The sequence below is a fragment of the Cetorhinus maximus genome, chromosome 12 (genome assembly GCF_964194155.1).
Source record: "Cetorhinus maximus chromosome 12, sCetMax3.hap1.1, whole genome shotgun sequence".
NCBI classification, from domain to species: domain Eukaryota; kingdom Metazoa; phylum Chordata; class Chondrichthyes; order Lamniformes; family Cetorhinidae; genus Cetorhinus; species Cetorhinus maximus.
Window position 1 is genome coordinate 100,803,234 of NC_135890.1, and position 20,190 is coordinate 100,823,423.

General features: G+C 40.9%; 1 protein-coding gene across 2 annotated transcripts in view; it reads left to right on the forward strand.

Annotated features, from left to right (window-relative positions):
- Positions 1 to 19,947, forward strand: part of gas2l1 (growth arrest-specific 2 like 1) — a 62,881-nt gene extending 42,934 nt beyond the window's left edge. For both annotated transcript variants that reach the window (XM_078554253.1, XM_078554252.1), the window contains exons 5-6: positions 2,417 to 2,831; positions 13,257 to 19,947. In XM_078554253.1, coding sequence (XP_078410379.1) covers positions 2,417 to 2,831; positions 13,257 to 15,105 — 2,264 coding nt within the window. In that variant the 3' untranslated portion in view covers positions 15,106 to 19,947. The remainder of the gene's footprint in view (positions 1 to 2,416; positions 2,832 to 13,256) is intronic.
- The last annotated feature ends 243 nt before the right edge of the window (positions 19,948 to 20,190 follow it).

The following is a 20,190-nucleotide window of genomic DNA, read 5'->3' on the forward strand; positions in this document are numbered from 1 at the left end:
GGAGACCAAAATTGTACTCCAAATGTGGTCTAACCAAGACCCTGTACAGCTATAACAAGACTTCCCTACTTTTAAATTCCAATTGCCTTCCTAATCACTTGATGCACCTGCATACTAACTTTGTGATTCATGTACCAAGTCACATACATCCCTCTGTACCTCCATGTTCTGCATTCCCTCCCTGTTTAAATAATTTGCTGCTTTTCTATTCTTCCTGCCAAAGTGGACAAGTTCATATTTTCCCACGTTATGCTCCATCTGGCAAATTTTTGCCCACTCACTCAACCTATCTATGTCCCTTTGCAGACACTCTACCTTCTATTGACAACTTACTTTCCTACTTATCTTGGTGTCATCGGCAAAGTTAGCTACCATACATTCAGTTCCTACATCCAAGTCATTGATGTAGATTGTAACCAGTTGAGGCCCCAGTACTGATCCCTGTGGGACTCCACTAGCTACAGTTCTTTTTAATTCATTCATGGGATGTGGGCTTCGCTGGCTGGGTCAGCACTTATTGCCCATCCCTAGTTGCCCTTGCCAACCTGAAAATACCCATTTATCCCTACTTTTTTCCTGTTAGCTAATTGATCCTTTATCCATGCTAGTATTACCTCCTACACTATGTGCTGTTTTATCTTGTGTAGTAACCTTTGGATGTGGTACCTTATCAAAGGTTTTTTGGAAATCCAAGTATACCACATCACCAGATTCCCCTTTATCCACTTTGCTTGTTTCTTCCTTAAAGATTTCTAATCAATTAGTTAAACACCATTTCCCTTTCACAAAACCATTAGGGCTCTACCTCTCCTAAGTATCCAGCCACCTAGATCCCAATGTTCGGCCCACTGTGGAAGACTTTACTAGTTGCTGTTATGGTCATTCTGCCCTGCACAGTGACACTTTTTAACACTCATTTTTAAACATGGAAATTCAAATTGGCAGTGAGTGGAGTATGCCAAATCTGATATCAGCTGGTCACTGGACCAGATGACATCTGCCTACGTGGGAGGGGATGGAAAGGATAGAATGGGTTCACCAAGGATTGGACACCACTCATCTCTTCCTGTTTCTTACTCCTGACTGTTTAGTGCTGCTTTCCTCTCATCTGTCATCAGTGGATATATTCTCGTGCACTGGGATCACCTGTTTGGCATGAGTCAAGCGTGTACTGTTTGCTTCATGTTGCACCCTAAATCCGCCAATGGGGAGCTGACATTTCCGAAAAAGCTAGTTGTTATCAAATTCTCGCAGGTGGGCATAGTTGCATTAAAATACAAATGCGAATGAAAGAGTTGCAGTCTTGGCAGCTTACGCTGACTTATTCTGAGTTGTGAGCTGGTAGCTGGTGTCTGACACTAAGCTGAGCTATGCCCAACCCAAGTGAGACAAAAAGAATTTGTTCAGAGTGGGGTGGTTTCCATCCGCTGTATTAACACTGAAGGAGCAGTTGCTTCCCTCGCCAGTTCTCAGCTGTAAGTAACTGCCTCCCCTCTGCTGCTTTGTGCCGACCATTGGGAGATGCACATGATAGAAGAATAATTAGAAAATCCTTTATTTGGAGTCCAGTATTCATTTTTGGCATTGCACAGTCTCTGGTTTATCACTGTGCTGCTTGCCACCTCTAATAGCAGAGCATTTTATCAGATTGTCACAATTCTTAAATGTTTTAAAAATGCAAAGCTGTGTATCCTCTTTCGTGGAAGATAGCACACAGACTGCAGGGAACTCCAGAACGGGAGCCTATATGACCACCTATCATATCAATATTAAGTTGTGCCCTTGAAACTTGACCTAGCTTCTGCTGTTCTATACAACACATACAGTCAGTGCCATCGTGTAACTGAGACAAAGGGGTGAAACTTAACTTCAGTGGCGATTCACAACAAGTGATAGTGGGTTGATTTGTCTGTTTTATATAAATGGCCCAATCCTCCTCCCAATTGAAGTCCATCAAAATGGGTAACGCCTGTTTTGCACCCTTGCTGAAGTTTAATTTCAGCCCCAAAGTCGTCTTCTCTGAGCCATAAAGACAACAAAGGTCCTGGGTTCACACCCTTGTCTGTGCTGAATTTGCTGACCTTGCTGAAGAAGCAGTAAGAGCACCACAATTAACTACTCCAGTCCTGAGTTGTGGAAGGAAAAGTTGAGCAGGAATCTCACTTTTGATGTTAAACAACTGGTCCCCTATACTTTGTCCTGGAACCACAAGGACGGAAGGTGGCTCATGTCGAGCGTAAACATCAGCATGGACCAGTTGAGCCACATTTCTGTGCAGCAAATTGCATGTTTGATGCCTTTGTTACTTTTATATTGACTATTCCAACACATACCTGAGGTCTCCCATCTTCCACCCTCCAATTTTGTACAATGTATGTAATTGCATAATTCAGACACATACTCTTAATTTTGACAGTGCATCGCGTGACGCCAACAAGATTTATAAATCCAACCATGAGCACCAGTCCACGTGCTTCTAGAACTCCAAGTCCTGGACCGGGTCACTTTTCTGAAGGCACAAGGACTCTGAAGGTGCTGGAAAATACCGTTCAAATGGACAGAAGGTCACCATCTGCAACAGAGTTGGTACCTATAAAACAAAATGGGTCATCAGCAACACGACATGATCGACCCTTCAGCCCAACTAACACCGGTAGCAAAAACACAACGACAAGGCACCAGGGTGTACCTATCAACCCAGGTTGTAAAACTGAGATGAGCAAACGCTACACACAATCACCAAGTGGATTTGCAGCAGGTGTTCGTGCAGGAAGGCCTTCCTTGTCTCAATCGCGTGATCGGTCAGAACCAAGACGTTCAAGCCCTGGGAGGTAACTATTGACACTTCATTGTATAGCTCTGATTTTTATAAAATGTATTCATTTGAAGCCTACATAACTATTTAATATAGTGACCTACACTGGCTCCTGGTTTAGCTATGCCTCAATTTTAAAATTTGCGTCCTTATTTTCAAATCTCTCCATGGCCTCATCCTTTATCTGTAACTCTTTCCAGCCAGTCAATCCTCTGAGATCTTTGAGTTTCTCCAACTCTGGCCTCTTGTGCTTCCCTGATTTTAATGGCTCCACCATTGTTGGCAATGCCTTCAGCAGCCAAACAGCTAAGCTCTGCAATTTCCTCCCTAAACCTCTCTATCAACCTCTTCTTGTTTAAGTTGCTCATTAAGGCCTACCTCCTCAACTAAGCTTTTGGTCACTTGTCCTAATATTTTCAAATATGGCTCAGTGTCAAATTTTGCTTGATGATGCTCTTATGAAGCTCCTTGGGATGTTTCACTACATTAGCGGTGTTGTATAATGCAAGTTGTTAGCATTTATAACCCTTGGGATGATTCAGAGGTAAGCATGGTTGCATTTAAAGGTCTTGTCAGATTGACGGCTGTCATTGCTTCAGATGGTGAAACCAAATCTGATGCCAAGAGCTGTTTTGCTGTGATGTGTTTTGATGTATTTTGACACACTGCAGTAACGTTTAGTTTGGCAGTGGTGATCACATGGGGGCAATTAGACCTATGTAAATGACATTTGACACTATATTCTGAAGTTCCCTCAAATGGCATTGAGAGCAACTGACCTCGTAGCTGTGCTGAATGCAATTTTTATAGATTTACAGGGCTACCAACTAGTCCTCAGATTTGCTGTTTGAGAGACTCTTCCAAGCTGCCATAAATGCAATGTGTTTTTTAGACAGACACTCCTTTGTGGTCTTCCTAGCAGGATTCTTCATGAATGAAGGAACTCTACAGACTGAATATTTTTCCCATATCCTATCAGTACCAGAACTTTCAGCGCAGATTTTGGTGATCAGGGAACAAAAATGCTAATGTACATGTCCTTATGAACCTTTTTAATATATTCGTATATGGATTGCAATCCGTGGCTTTTTTGATGAGCAGAAGATGAAGTATTTTATCTGGTTAAGTAAGACACTGAATATTGGAGATATCCTAAAATAAAATATATTAAGTGGCATGGGAGTTGAGCAGTTACAGAATCAGAATATGGGCTTTACTTAATATATTAGTCATCTGAGTAAAGCTCAATTCTAACTGAAATGAAAGACAAGTAACTTTGTAACAATGTCATTCAGAGTGATCCAATGGCTGATGATCTTACTCAACCTTTGTTTAAGAGGATGAAAGTTGCCAATCTTGGTTGGCCTGATTTATTCCTGTCAAGGTAATTCACCACCCAAAATCCTCCCATCCTCTCTTGAAGCTGCTAACTATACTGAGAATGATCGCACAGTATCCCGGTACCTCACCTGTGTGGCTGTTTTGTGTATGAGCAAGACAGTCTAACAACTCTCAAATTCACTGATTCATAATGGCCTCATTTTTAAATGTGCATAGACATATATATATATAATATATATGTATATATATTTTAACAGGGGTTAGTAGATAATAATCAAGAATGCGGTAGCCTTTTTGGCTTCCTTGGCCTACTGGGACTAATTACAAAGCCCTTTTGCACCAGTTAAGCCCCATCTCCTCCTGATAATTCATCAAGGAGAGATATTGATATTATTGCTGATGGGGTTTAAATGTTCTTCATTTTTCTAAAACAAAATGTATAAGATAAACAATAAGTATATGAGGCGAACTCTTTCATTTTGGGGTTAAGACAGTAATAAGACGTGCTTATATCTACATGTCCACATGATCAATGAAACAGATTTGTCACTTGATAGTTATCAGACGGCTTTGTGAGCATTAGCCTTGATGTCTAAAGGTCATTAAGTTTGTCAAAAATATCTCCACTTGCAATCTGGAACAAGCTAATGGAATTAGATCAGGCAAAAGCCTGCAAGGCTTAAAGGCTCAGTCTTCTGCTAATTTCCTGTTAAAGGGCCAGAAAACAACAACTACTCCCCTTTACCCTTGTTGCAAAGTAACTGTTTTATTTCTCCAGTCAGCAGCAACCTTTTTATACAAGCACCATGCTGTCCAATGCCTTTAAAAAATGCCTTACTCTGATTGTCTGGGTCAATTAAAGTTTATTAATCACTCTGGAATTGGCAAGTAAGTTACTGGAAAGGGAGTATTATTATTTTCCAACAGTGTCATTATGTCTGGCTTGCAAGAAAAAGTTAGTCCCTGATTATTTTATTATCCCTCTTTTCAACCTTGGTGTTACCCTGGTTTATGGGCCTTAGCCCTTCATCTAGGCTTCTCAATTTTAAAAAGAGACAGCAAGCTGATATGGAAGTAGCCAGCATTATAGCACTAATGAAGCCTGCTGTAGCTCTTGTAAAGCTGCAGCGTGAATTGTGCTTTTTGACATGTCAAGTACATCTTGGGTTCGGATCTAGATGGTGGTAATTTTAAACTAACCTGTGTCCATGTTCTGAATCGGCTAGAAGGCCAATTTTACACGTCACTCAATATTGACTTCAAAGGAGAGTGGGAGTGTGCAAAATTAGTATTCCACCTGATCCTAGTAGGTTCCCAAGAATAGGTAATAATGATGCTACTTGAGTCTGAAACTGAGGACCAATTCCATCACTGCCTCATCTGGGACTCTCATTATTGCCTTTCTATTTGCAACCATTTTCTCTTTTCAATCTTAGTTGGTGTAAATTGACAACAAGTCAATGACTTGAACTCAGCTGCCTACGTACGAAACATAGACTATGATATAATTTAATCAGTGTACAAGGTTCAAAAAATTGCAACAAATCTGTCAATCTGTGATAAAAGCATACACCCCATTGTTTTTAAAGGATTAAACATGATAATTGTGTTCATGAAAGTGTTAACTAATAACTAATAAATAATGATGCCAAAGATTTATTAACAAGTAACATTAACTCATTAACTGCAGTAGGTTTGTAGTTTGACGTCTTCAAATCAATTTATTACAATTCTTTAAACTATTAACTATTTTAACAATTACTAATTCTATTTGCTTTTTTGAACAATATATTCCTCCCCACCATGTCATCTAGAGGATGAGCAGCTGAACCCTCTGGGGCCTCCACCCAGGATACACCAAAGGCAGCTCTTATGAAAGAATGACCTGCAGTATCATTCAGAAAATGTAGAGATGCTGTTCAATCTACATTCAAGATAGGGTCTGGTTGGAGTTGTCTGTTTGAAGGGATGTATTCATATTGGAGTATGGTGTCAGCAGCTGTTTGACCCGAGTACTTGTTCTCCATTAGCCTAAACAATCAGTGCCTCTATCTGTGCACTCAGCACTGATTTTAATCTTTACTACATGTATTTTCCAGCAGGATTTTTTTTTGATTAGGATTAAGTGCAGAAACCTGGATGCTGATTCTCTTTCCTACTCCAAGGCTGTTAAAGCCATTTGTGGCCCTCTTAGTCTCATAGTGCCAATATCTTGCTCAGTGCAGACTCTGCTTCAAACTGAGATGTTCCTAGTCATGCCCCTTGGTGGATTCCCCACTTGGAAAGTTCTGAGTTTTTGAACTTGCCCAGTTTAATTTTGCACTTGGATCCAGTAAGAATTGTAGCTCATAATGGAAGGTACAAGATTTCAGCAATTCACACTCCTTCACTGGGGGAGCTTTTCATCAAATGGAGTATCTCTACTTCTAAAATAACAACAATCTGCATTTATATAGGACTTTAAATGTGGCAAAATGTCCCAAACACCTGAGCAACTGTTATGAGGTGACTTAAGTAGGTGTATGATGCCTTTGAAGATGAGGACGCGTGTAACAAGGCTGAAGTGTTTTGAAAGAGAATTCTAGAATGTATGTGCAGCAAGATGGCTGAAGGTTTTGGTACTGAGGTTGACTAATTTCCCTGGTTTTATTGATGCAGTATGACATATACTGAAACACTTTCCATCTCCTGAATTTGAGCAATTAATGTGACTATGAAATCATTTTCCCAGAAGAAGAGAAGATACCGATCGCTGTAATATAAATTATGAAATGTTCAGTCTATGGAAATAAGGTCTGACCTCTCCACTGTCAGCGCACTTCTGATCCAATATTTTGCTAATTCATTTCAGATCAATAGTATGAATTATTAATCAACCAATTATATCTGTTCTGGCTGATTTAAAAGCAGGTCCATCAGTACATTACTTTATTACAATCATTCATCAAAAGAAAAGTGTGGTGCAGTGGACTGAACATCTCCTACTGGGATGAAAGTCACCTCCACTTGGGTCCGATATGAAATTAATTTGTGCAGTCTCGATCCACATTTCTAATGGGCACAGTCCAATAGCAGTGAACTGTTCTTTCATTTGACACAGTGGGTGAAATTTATCTTGGGCATTAGTACAATCTGGACAACAGTAAAGCGGCAGCTTGTTTTACACTCTGCTGTTTCTTTTTCCCTTTCCGTGGAAGTCAATTGCCAATTTTAGTCGGTGCTAAATGCGAGGCATGGAAAAATGGCATTCTGCTGCAGTAGGGGCTTCTATAAGGTTGGGATGTGATAGACTGTTGAGACAGTGGAGAAGGTGCTCTATTTGCCATGGTGTACCTGAATTGGAAGTGTCTTTTGTATCCAAGATGCAAATTATTCCATTCTCCAACACTAATGAGCAGGAATTAATTTAAAAAGTCAATTTTAAAGGAAGTAGTTTGCTAATCAAATTGTATGCAAGGGATTGACTTTCAGGGTTAATGAAACAGTTTTGGGGTGCAGGAGAAAATTGAATATAAATATCATCAGCATTCTGCAGCAATTTCATGTGTTTTAAGACATGGTCTCTTGTAATGAGGTATGATCATTCCTAATACGTTAACTGGCCACGCATTTCTCCAAGTCCGGGCAAAGTGAATGTGGAAACATCCTGGAGAGATCTGACTTTAGATTTGGAAATGATTCAGTGAAGAGCAAGTTTTGACTTGTTAAGTGTTTGTACATGTAGGTTTGCGTGAGTTCATTTAATTGTATAATTACATCTGATTTGAAGAAAACATCTGCTGAAAGTCAGGTATCAGGAATTAACAAGTCCCAATATGTTCCTGATATGGACATTGAGATAGCTGCTCTGTGTATGCAGATTCTTATCAGGAGTAATTCATTCTGACCTGATGCTATGTGGAAAAAGGCTCAAACAATGGAAGACAATTTTTGTCTTCAACAGCTATACGTATTTATATAGTGCCTTTTAATAAAGGAAAACATCCTAAGGCTCTTCACAGAAGCATAATTGGACTAAAATTGACACTGGGCCATTAGGATGACACGGAGGATATTAGGATGTGTGTATAAAGCTTGGATAGAGAGGTAGGTCTTAAAGGAGGAGAGGGAGAGGCAGAGAGGTTTAGAAAGGGAATTCCTGGCTTAGGGCCTTGTACTTGAGGGTGTTGCAAAGGGAATGGTGGTCCACAAGAGGCCTTACCAAGGAAAAGGTTAACATTTCTGGTCTCCTGGACAAAGGATTTCTTATTTCATTATAGGTTTAATTTTGTAACCAGTCAAGAAAAAGTCAATTATGTGATTTCAGAATATTGCTGTATAGTTTCTTGTTTAATTAGCTGTTTAAACAGGTTTCAGTCATATCTGATTAAAGGCTAGGCTTGCAAAAATCAATACGTTTTCTCTTTAATTCTGCACATGGTGTACAATATAGAAATTTATAGGTAGCAGGAAGTGAGTAATGTTATTTAATCAAAGGATTCTACGATGACATGCACCAAAGAAGGGAGCTATTATACTCGTCCGTATCTATAATTTTATTATTACATGTTTGGCCTTGGTGAAATTGTGTTAATGGAAGTTAAAAACAGGCCTTAAGTTGCACTGATCTCAGGCCTACATTTAACGCAAGAGGTTATTTTGATGTCATCACTGCAATAACATAGTTATGTGACCCGTAGACCATAGGAGAAAATGATTTGTCCTAAAGCAACTTGTAACAATTAAGGGCCCAGTATAGATTTGAATAAAAGATTTTAATTGCCTGTCCAAATTTTTCCTCTGATATTCCCTTTTACTATCCCTACATGTATAACTCAAGCAGGAATGCAAGTGTGGTCTGGTGCTATTCACAGCTGAGCCCAATCCTGCTTCACTAGACATTTACAAACAGAACAACAACAATTGAGACTGGGATCCCTGATGAATCCCTGTCTCTTTCTTTCTTTCTTTCTTCCCATCCCCACTTGCTTCATTGTGTTAATGAAGTAAGCCTCAAGCCATTGGCAATAGTGTTCCCAAAAATAGATTTGGCCTGTGCCTCAGACAGCAGAATAAATGGCTCATGTTTGAAGTACTGGCTGTAGCACAACAGTTGCTTTCACAATTGGTTTGAACTGGATTGTTCTGCCATACAATTAAAAGGACCAGTTTCCACAGTACTGTATTGTATAAGTAAATCAAACACTTTGACAGTGCTCAGAACTACACATTGATAAACACCTCATGGTTGTCACTGCCATCTTTATTGGGCATGATAGTCTCAGATGCAAGAGCATCAATGGGGTTAATTGGGCAAAGGCTCTTTTCATAAGAGACAAATCTCTTGAAATGGGGATTCGTCCTTCATCTAGAAGTGTTGCCACTGAGAAATACGCTAAATATCTTGCTCTAATTACTTCATATCTGGTTGCCTTTGCTTTTCACCTTGTTCATCTATTGTCAGGGAGGGTCCATGAAAGATTAGAAAAGTCACAAACATGATTTTACATTAATAATGTGATCTTGTGCAGTACTATTAAAATCATCACAAACTTTGGAGTATCATAGATTTCCCAATTGTTAAACAGGACAGATGTGGCTAAATTGAAAGCAGCACAATTAATACCAGCAAAAATGCCTAACCGCATTTGTTTTACTCAGTACTGAACCTTAATTTTAAAAAAAACCTTATTAATAATTCCAGCTTCCTCTGTTCTCTCCTGCCCCTCAGTCCTTAGTGATTTACATGAGTGGTTGAATCTTTTGGGTCAAGTTATTTACAGTATATTTGTCATGTGTAGACATTAGAGGGTGTGGAGCAGTGGTGTGAGCCAACGGCTTGGGCCTATTATTCTGTTTCACTTATTCTGCTGTCAGTGCCTTCGTAGGTTTCATATTATTTGAATTCTGTACATGTGGAATATTAATTGTGTTTCCAATGCTTCTGTTTAGTAGTCAATTGCTTTCCTCTTCTCGTCTTTGCCAGTTGACTTCCTCTTCTTCAAATGAGGTTCATTGATGGAATATAATTGCATGGGCACTACCAGTTTATCACTATTAGGCCAAGGAATCTTTTCTAAAGACCTAGCCTAGCGAGAAAGTATTGTTAGGTTATTCCATCATGCAGGGTGTATGTATGTGTAATGTCTATAGGAAAATTGGGAGCAATTTTGATTGTACTGAATTTTTTTCATTCATTTCTGGAGGGTAGAAATATACCATTTATTTTTAAAGATGTCTTAAAATTTTAAATGCAGATTCTTCAAAGAGCAAGGCAGACTTGTATTCCAAGCTGTTGCATTTCATTTCATCTGCTCTTCTGCTTTGGACCTGTAAATATTATAGTTCTGTTTGAATTTTATGGGTCTGGAGGTTTGGAAAGGACAACATTTAATTCTGTCACCTCATTTGGTGAATACACCTTGAATCAGAACGCCAAGGTTGGTCAGCTTTGGTAGTTTGCCCTATATGCAAAATGGGAACATTGGAGAATTGGGCTTCGTGAAAAATGTAATTGATGTATTTACCTAACCCTATCTTTCTTCACCCTCTAAACTTCAGCTCATCCAGAAGTCTTGAGAGAAAATAGAAGGGAGTTGCCTCTTTCCTGGGTTGGATAGACAGGACTCTTGGGCTGCATGTGATTCAAAGTTTGATCAGTCCTGACCTAAGTGTTAAATAGTAAAATTCCATCTAATAACCTCTTGCTGCCCGTGTTCTCTCCTGAAACAAAAATTGCTGGAAAAACTCAGCAGGTCTGACAGCATCTGTGGAGAGAAAGGGTTAACGTTCTGAGTCCAGATGACTCCTCTTCAGAACTAAAGAGTAGAAATGTGACAAAATATATGCTGTTCAAAGGGGGTGGGACAGATGAAGCTGGATAGAAGGCCAGTGATAGGTGGAGGCAAAGGAGAGATTGCAAAAGATGTCATAAACAAAAGGTTGAAGGGGTGTTGATGGTGGTGATACTGGCTAAAGGAGGTGCTAATGGTGACATTAAGAGTAGAAAGCAGGATGAGCCAGTGACAGATGGCCCTGGTGGGGTGGGGGGAGGGGACGGTGTGGGAGAAAAGGCCAAAATAGGCTAAGAGTTGGGGATAAAACAATGAATGGGAATAAATTTTTTAAATAATAATAGAAATAGGTGGGAAAAAAATATATAAAAGTTTAAAAATAAATTTTTGAAAAAAGGGGATCAAAAAGGGTTGAGGCTGGAGGAGAGAGTTCATGATCTGAAGTTGTTGAACTCAATGTTAAGCCTGGAAGGCTGTAAAGTGCCTAGTCGGAAGATGAGGTGCTGTTCCTCCAGTTTGCATTGAGCTTCACTGGAACATTGCAGCAGGCCAAGGACGGACATGTGGGAATGAGAGCAGGATGGTGTGTTGAAATGGCAAGCGACAGGAAGGTCTGGTCATGCTTGCGGTCAGACTGAAGGTGTTCTGCAAAGCGGTCACCCAGTCTACGTTTGATGTCTCCAATATAGAGGAGACCGCATTGGGAGCAGCGAATGCAGTAGGCCAAATTGAAGGAAGTGCAAACTTGAAAGGAGTGTTTGGGCCCTTGGACGGTGAGGAGGGGGGAAGGAAAGGGGCAGGTGTTGCACCTTCTGCGGTTGCATGGGAAGGTGCTGAGGTGTAGGGGGTGATGGAGAAGTGGACCAGGGTGTCCCGGAGGGAATGGTCCCTACAGACGGGGGGGTGAAGGGAAGATGTGTTTGGTGGTGGCATCATGCTGGAGTTGGTGGAAATGGCGGAGGATGATCATTTGAATACAGAGGCTGGTGGGGTGAAAAGTCATGGCTCTGGGAGGGAGAGGAAAGTGCGAGGGCAGAGGGGTTGGACACGGTTGAGGGCCCTATCAAACACTGGGTGGGAAACCTCGACGAAGGAAGACGTCAGAAGCACTGCTTAGGAAACAGATGCAACAGAGGTGAAGGAACTGAGAATGGAATGGAGTCCTTGCAGGAAGCAGGGTGTGAGGAGTTGTAGTCGACGTAGCTGTGGGAGTCGTTAGGCTTGTAATGAATATTGGTGGATCGTCTATCACCAGAAATTGAGACGCAGTGGTCAAGGAAAGGAAGGGAAGTGTCAAGTGATGGGCCATGTGAAAGTGATGGAGGGGTGGAAAGACTACTAGGGCCATCTGTCACTGGCTCATCCTGCTTTCTATTCTTAATGTCACCATTAGCACCTCCTCCTTTAGCCAGTATCACCACCATCAACACCCCTTTGACCTTTTGTTTATGACACCTTTCGCAATCTCTCCTTTGCCAACACCTTTCGCAATCTCTCCTTTGCCTCCACCTATCACTGGCCTTCTAACCAGCTTCATCTGTCCCCCAACTCCCATATACAGTATTTATTTCACCACATTTCTACTTCCCTTTAGTTCTGAAGAGTCATCTGGATTCGAAACATTAACTCTTTCTCTCCACAAATGCTGTCAGACCTGCTGAGTTTTTCCAGCAATTTTTGTTTTTGTTTCAGATTTCCAGCATCCGCAGTATTTTGCTTTTATTCTATCCTGAAACATTCCACTAATCTGTCACAGCTAACCTTGCTGATCTACATTGACCCTTATCCCATGATGGCTCAAAAGTAAAATTTTCATCAAGTTTTAGTTCATCCTTGGCCTTTCTCTTCCATAAGTCCTCCTATACAACTCCTTCAAGTCTCCCAATTCCTTTTTGCTCTGTTTTGGTTTTACAACTGCCAACCCCAAACTCCCTCCCAGCCTTTGTCCTTCTATTTGGAAGTTTTGCCTTTTAACCTTTTAAGTCTATATTCTAATTTCTTTCCTAAACCACCCAACTCCCATTCCTCCATTAATGGACCATCTTCAAAACTCACTTCAACCAAGCTTTTGTTGAGCCTCTTTGTCGAATAATGCTTTTGTGTAGCATCTGAGGGCATTTCTTTCTATGTTAAATAAACTAATATGTACAGATGAATGTTGACTGTCCCATCAAAATACAAACACTCAGACATTATGTCAAACTGCTGCAGTGAACAATAGCATCACCTTGTGCAACTGATTATCATTTTAATCAGTTACCCCAAATCAATTTTGTATATCAGATTATAATCCGAATGGATAAAATAATTTTTTGTACCTTTTTTAGGTCAAGAGAATCAGCAACACCTCAGCGGCAACCAGGTGACCGTGAAAATACATCTATGCAAACTGGAAGACAGAAAACAGCACTTTCTGCTTGTAAAGCCTTAAGTGATGATATTTTGATTATAAACAGAGTAGCAGGTGAACACGTAATACAAAGAAATGGAGCACATCAAGACTCAAAGAGAAGGACTGCTCAAATGAGGCGAAAAAGTGAGTCGTCGGATCAGAGTGTGGGGTGTGAAGGGCAGAACCGGTACCAGAGTACAACTCTGCCAAGCTATGGCACTGCACGCGTTTCTCGAGAGCCCAACAGGGCAGTGAGCCAGAACTCGACTACACCAAAAAAGGGCAAGTCACAAAACGATGCCATCCTAATGATCAGCCGAGGGAAAGAGGGACAGCATTCCTGGGCTCATGCGGGCGAATCAAAGGATGATAAAGGAAAAACAAATAAAAGAATACCTAGAGCCAAATCACCTGCTCCATTTGCCTTAAATAATTTGCATACAACACAGCCAGAGACAAAATATCCAACTTCTTTAGTTGCCAAGGGGAAGACATCTGTGACCTCCAGATCATCTAGCCCTGTGCCTAAAACTACTTCATCCAGGCAACCAATGCCATCCTCTCAAACTGGGAGAAGGACTCCGCAGATGTTGTGCTATGATAACAATCAGAATGTGTTAAATGTTTGTGTAGCTTCCCATGGCCACGAGTCTTCTATTGGCTGCAGTGATACAAATGGGTGCCCCCCAAGCCCCTCTTTAGAGATTGATGGCTCAGAGGAAATATTCAACTTGAACCAGGGTTTCGATCCCAATAAAGAACAAGAACTGTATAGGAGCTTTGAGGAGGAGTTTCTGGCAAATACAAAGCAGGTCCTGTCGGAAAGTGGTGGCAGCGAGACCTTTGGATTGTTCCTTGATACTAATATAGCCCAACCAGTCCGAAAAGCAGAGCAGAGGATGACTGGTTCTGTGTACTGCTCCACAACCTCATCTACTTCTTCCACAAATGTAGTGAACAAACTACAAAATCACCTAGGAGAAGAGGCAGAAAAACTGACGCCATTGCCACTGGAGCAGTCGTACAGTGACTGTAATTCAGTGATAAGTGAGATCCAGGAAGGACGTGGCCAGATGGACACTGTAGATGGCTCTGAATGGAATGGAAGGTGTCCAGGTGTATGCACCACAACATATAATGTTCTAAAAACTATAGAGAATGTAAGTGAGCCTATACTGTCAAGCCCTTTAGCTGAAAAGAGGTTCTATATGATGGACCAGCACAGTGTCTCCAGCCGGAATGGGCCACCAGAACTGGAGAAGGAACAGAATGGAGAGGCCCCCACTGAAAAGTGCACTGAACAGGAGGACTGTAATACAGTGGACAAAATCACTGCTCAGAATGTGGGTGATGATCAAGAGCGTGAAAACAGTGAAGGGTCCTTCATTGAGACTTCTAGTGAGTCATCTATTAATGTCCAGCTGAATTTCCATCACAAACATGCTGTTCAAATGAGGCCCAAGAAAGGGCTAAAGAAACCAGACCGAGTGCCTTCTATCTACAAGATGAAGCTTCGTCCCAAGATTCGACCACGAACAGACAATCGACCAGAAAAGAGACCCTCGCAAATCCCCACACCAGTCAGCTGCAGACAAGGGCTGAAGTCTCCAAGATCACCACAGAATTCTCTACAAGACAGCAGCCACTCTCGACGGAAGTTGAAGCACAAAATAATCTTGCACAATGAAGAACTTCAGAGTTCTAGAGAGGACCTCCTGCCATCACCTACCTCGGATGGTAGGGAAACTCCGCCTGTAAACCAGGATGAAGACTCCTGGGTCTAACCTAACATATATACCCCTCATGTTTACAGCTTAGAAATCCTTGTTTTTTTCCTTTGCATTTGTATTGAATTGAAATGAACCAAATTATTATAAGCATCTCAGGTTGAATGCATTTTGGGAAGCTTAGAAAACTTAATCTCCCAATGTAATTAATATTGAAGTAATGGCTGATGGTCTGTACTATACTGGGAAAGGTTTGGCAGGAGACATGAATCGATTGATGGATGGGATGACGGGAGCCATCCGATTGCCCGTCTGTCTTCAGTTTTGCACCCCAAAGCAGGCGGGGGTCATTGCTGATATTCGATCATTGTGATTTATATTGGGGGATCCTTTTACATTACTTTCTGCATTCATCTATCACCAGGACTGTTGAGCGGTAGTTAGTATTGAGTGCTGTTAGTTCAAGGGGCGGTGGCGTTTGGTCCTTGTTGATATGTAACGCTTAATCCTGACTGTTCTGAACCCAGATCATTTTGTTCAGTTCTGTCTGGGGAATCTGTCTGGATAGGTGACTGGGGGCTGGTTGGGCTTAGGGACCTGTTCTATGTATGTGTGAATGAGAGCGGGGGAGCCGGTTTAATGTAACCTTGTTGAATTGAGCCCGAGCAGGTTTGAAGGTATAACCAGCCTGAGCACTGTTTGGACAAGGATGCAAATTGTCCCGGGAATGGGTTTGCATTTCAAATGTGGTACACAAAACCCTACGGCCAGTGGTTTGGGGAGGGAATGGGACAGCAGCCGAAATCCATACCGGGTTAGTCTGTCCATTGGAGTTTATATGCTAACTTTCTACTTCACTAATATGTACACCATGTAGTTACTTCGTAGCTATTCACTTTCTTGTTTGGTGTGAAATGAACTATCTCCAGCGGGTGCAGAACTGAAAGGGTTCATTATTTTTTTCCCCACTTTTTTTTTTGGTTATTATCTTTTGTCAGACCTTTCCTCAGTCCCCCCCGTGCTGCCAATCTGCTAAAAGTAGGAATGGTTCTTTGGCAGGATAAGTGTCGAGAGGAGGGAGATGATGTTCTGCCTTTGACTGGGGTGTGGATGCTCTGGTTAGTGACATTTAAACACAGCTTTGCTGAGGAGCAAATATGACTGTGACTGCCGAATTATCCAGTATGAACACATTAGGGAAATGGTCCCTGATCTTCAGAGAGTTAAGAAAGCGCTGACAGTAAAAGAGCCCTGCAGATTGGAAACCTTTTGAGGGATGGCCTGGATAAGGGATTAGCCATTTTAAAAAGATAGCGATGCTGGATGTAGCTCTCAGTGGTGCTGTGGTATTTTATGCATTGTTTGCACGTTACCTAAACACTTTACCCATTGTACACTGGTACCTTGCCCAGTATCTGTGGAAGTGGTGCTCAGTGTGATTATGCTGCTAAAATAGAATTAATCAGAGGATAATCAATGCTATTGTCTTAATATCTAACCCTGGATTGTTTTCAGGTCCGGGAGGAGTAATTTTAACAGGGTTCATTTTTTAAAAAATAAAATTAAATTAATTATCCATTGCAGTCACTTTAGCGATTTGGAATTTGAGTCAGTTTTGCTTTGCTTATCCTGCAATGTTTGTGGCTCACTCCCGGCTGTGACAGGTAATGTGGTGGCTTTGAGTGCAAGGAGTCCCTAGTGTCTCATCGCAAACACCGCTCATCTCGCTTGGGGTTTTTTTTTGGTTTGACAGTCGGCGCACACAGTCACAGCTGGAAACATCTGCACAGCATTTTATTTCACAGTATTTACTATTCCAGGACACATGGTTCTCATGGAATTTCGGGAGGGTGCGGCTTTTTCCTTTTTGTACTTTTTTTCCCACTATTGAATGCTCATGTGATAAAGCACCCACCCAGCAGCTTTTAACATCCAGCCACCAGGATGTGTACAAGTGCAGCTGGCAGTGAACCCTTGCAACCTCTGGGGGGGGTGGGGGGGTTGTAGAAGGTGTGAACCCAGGCACTGCCACTTCATGTCGCGGTGCCTCGGTACTCCCAGGGCCTGGCTGGTGACCCGCTAAGCTCTTGAGCTGCCGGAATGCCAGGTTCGGATGCCAAGACAGCCTTCAGTTGGTGCTGCAAGATGGTGCTGTGCCAGAACTAAACTGCTACCGTGCGGAATTGGAGAGAGGCGAGGCATCCCAACACCAGGGGGCTTGGCTTGGAGGCCAGGAAGATTAACACAATTAGATACTTTCTAATAATTTAGGTCATCCCATAGGTATCTGTTGAGATGCTGATTTATTTAATGCTATTTACCAAAGAGGGTTTATATGGGGTCTCTGTTGACTTTGTCTCTCTGAAACTGCACCAACTAATTCGATTAAGGTGCCATTTTAAAATATAAGGTGCAAACTTTAAAACTACTGTTCATGTGGGGTATGCACCTTTTTAATGAACCACTTCACGATTATATTTGAAATTTTCTTCCTTTCGTCATTACTCGTAAATCCTGCTTTACCACAGACAATGGATGAAACATTTCAAATTGTCAGCATTTTCAGGTGGCATAGATTATTAGGACAGTATCAGGAAGACATCGTGCTGAGTGATTTATGATCTGTTAAATTAATGAACATTGGCCTGGCGCACTGCGGTCTGAGGTAAATTGAACCCTGTGTGTGCTGATGTTTCTCCAACACTTGTCCCATGGCCAGATTGCTGAGGTATTTGAGAAATATTTTGCTACAATTTCCCTACGTTTTAGTAGGCGTGTAGATATAGTGCTTGTCTCTCCAAATCAGACCCATGGGTCTGACTCTGTCTTTGGGACTTCTGTGCATCTGCCAGACTAATAGCACTGGAACTGCACCACCCACATTTCTCGATTTGGAAGACTGTAGGACATTCTCTCCTCTCCCATTTCTTAATTTCTAATTTTGATTCTGGATTTGAATTTGCAATGTGAATGAATTATTTATGCTAAAACCTGTCCCGTGGTACTGACTTAACTTGTATAAGAGATTAGGCTGGTGAAGTAAACAGCTTGAATGCAATCAACACATTGACACCCATTCATGTTAAAAACATTAGGTTTTATTTGCCAGCTTAAATATTGTGTTGAAGGACGTCATGTCTAATTGTAGATCCAGTCATGTTGCCGCTATTTGCAGGAACAATATTTGCACGATGAAGTGTTAAATACATACTATATTAACCTAATGCAAAATTGACATTCTTGTGGAATATTGACTCGATTGTGTAAAACATATTTAGAAGGTTGGTTGTGGGGTATGTTTTTTCTGGGCATGAGATATTTATTGTGTAAAATAATTAAGTATGCAGTTATTAACTATGCAATTACAACTGGTAAAAATATGTTTTAAAGAACTTTTAGCTCTTGAAAGAATAATTGATAAACACTGATTGTAGTGAACAGAGAGTACACTGTTCAGCCGAGCATTTGAGAGGGACGTTGGCACTAGATGTGTATATATTAATTTGTGGCACCTTAAACCACACAGCTAAATCCTGAAACTTTTTCGTAAGTTGAACAATGCAGCTGGATTTTTTGCAGACTGCATATCAAAACATTAATTTGCACAGTGCTTCTCAAATTGAAAAGTTGAATAATTAAACTGTTATGCAGATATCCAGAATTTTGCCTAGAGTGGAATTCCTACAGTAGATGAGTTAGTGCATGAATAATGACACTTGTTTTGTTAGAACTCAGCACTTGAAAGGGAATTATTCTCAGACCATTTCAACAGTAGGACTCAACAGGATATGCACACAGTATCCAGAAAGGCAACTGGTGTCTGAAGGCACTAACAGAACAGGTGCTTTAAGAACAATAGTACAGTAAATAAGGTTTGGCAGGTCCAATTTGCCAAGTAAAACAGTACAAAGGAGCAGAATTGCTTACAAGTGAATAATTCACTGCTTTCCCTCACCTCAGTGGTTGTTGATCATGCCAGAATTCAACCTTTCTGTCTCTCCTTTTGCCTCTGATTCTCTTTCTCATCTCTGACTTTCGATAAAACAACAACTTCAAGAATTCAAGTGAAAAGTTAACCATATATATTAGGGCAAAAGTGATCTGAGCCTTTCCCTCTAAATAGCTAGGGTGGGACAGACCTGACCTGTGCTTTCCTCTACTTTGTCTTGTCGGTGATCTGATAACTTCAAAAGGCTCAGGAACAGGCTGAGCCGGATGGGAATGGGAAAAGAAAGAGGTTATTCTTGCACTAATCAGGATTTGTTTAAATACATGGTTTCCATTTAAAGAAAAATTAGTCTTGAAGATAAACAGGATTTGCTTGTAGCAATTTACACTTGGCTTGAATTGAACATTTGTTCTGAATTACAATTGGTGAAATAAAATCAGTAGGGATGGTGTGACAATTCAGAAGACGGGCATCTTTAACTGAGGTCATTCATAGGAGTATAACTTTGGGAAACAGTAAAAGTGTTGAGGACTTCCATCCACCTTTTCAGCAGAAAATCTGGAGAAGCATTAGTGACCAAAATGCTGCGACAGTCTTGATAAGATCCTTGAGAACATATTGTGCAATGCATATGTAAATAGTGAGGCTGTACACAGTGCTGCAAAACAAATGTTTTGCCTTTACCCCACCCTTGCCTTAAGTTAATGCTTCTACTATGAGAGATGTACAATGTGTGAACCTGCTCTCTTTGGAGTGGAGCAAATGAGGATTTCAAGTGAGACTGCGTTCTGTAGACGTTTGAAACTTGACATTTGGGATCAAGTGATGTCATGGAAGAAAAGGAACATGTACCAAAAATGTGTAAATTGTAGTTTATTTCAAAGTAATGTCACACTCAGATTGTATTATTTTAAAAAATAAAGTGTAATAAAGGTTTTTTTCCAGAGAAACTGGATGTGGTTCCTGTTTGAAGTTTCCTCTCATCTCAGAGGTAATTTTGGAAATACTTGCGTCAAAGAGGAAAAATAAGTTGGGATGTTTTGGGCACTTGGGGAATACAGTACAACATCAAAACAATATCACCCGCCTTCTCTTGCAGATGCTGATTGACCTGTGTGTTCAACGTTTTTCAGTTTTTTAAATTTTGTAATTAATTTTCCCCCTATTAAAGTGAAAGGATATGGATTCTCAAG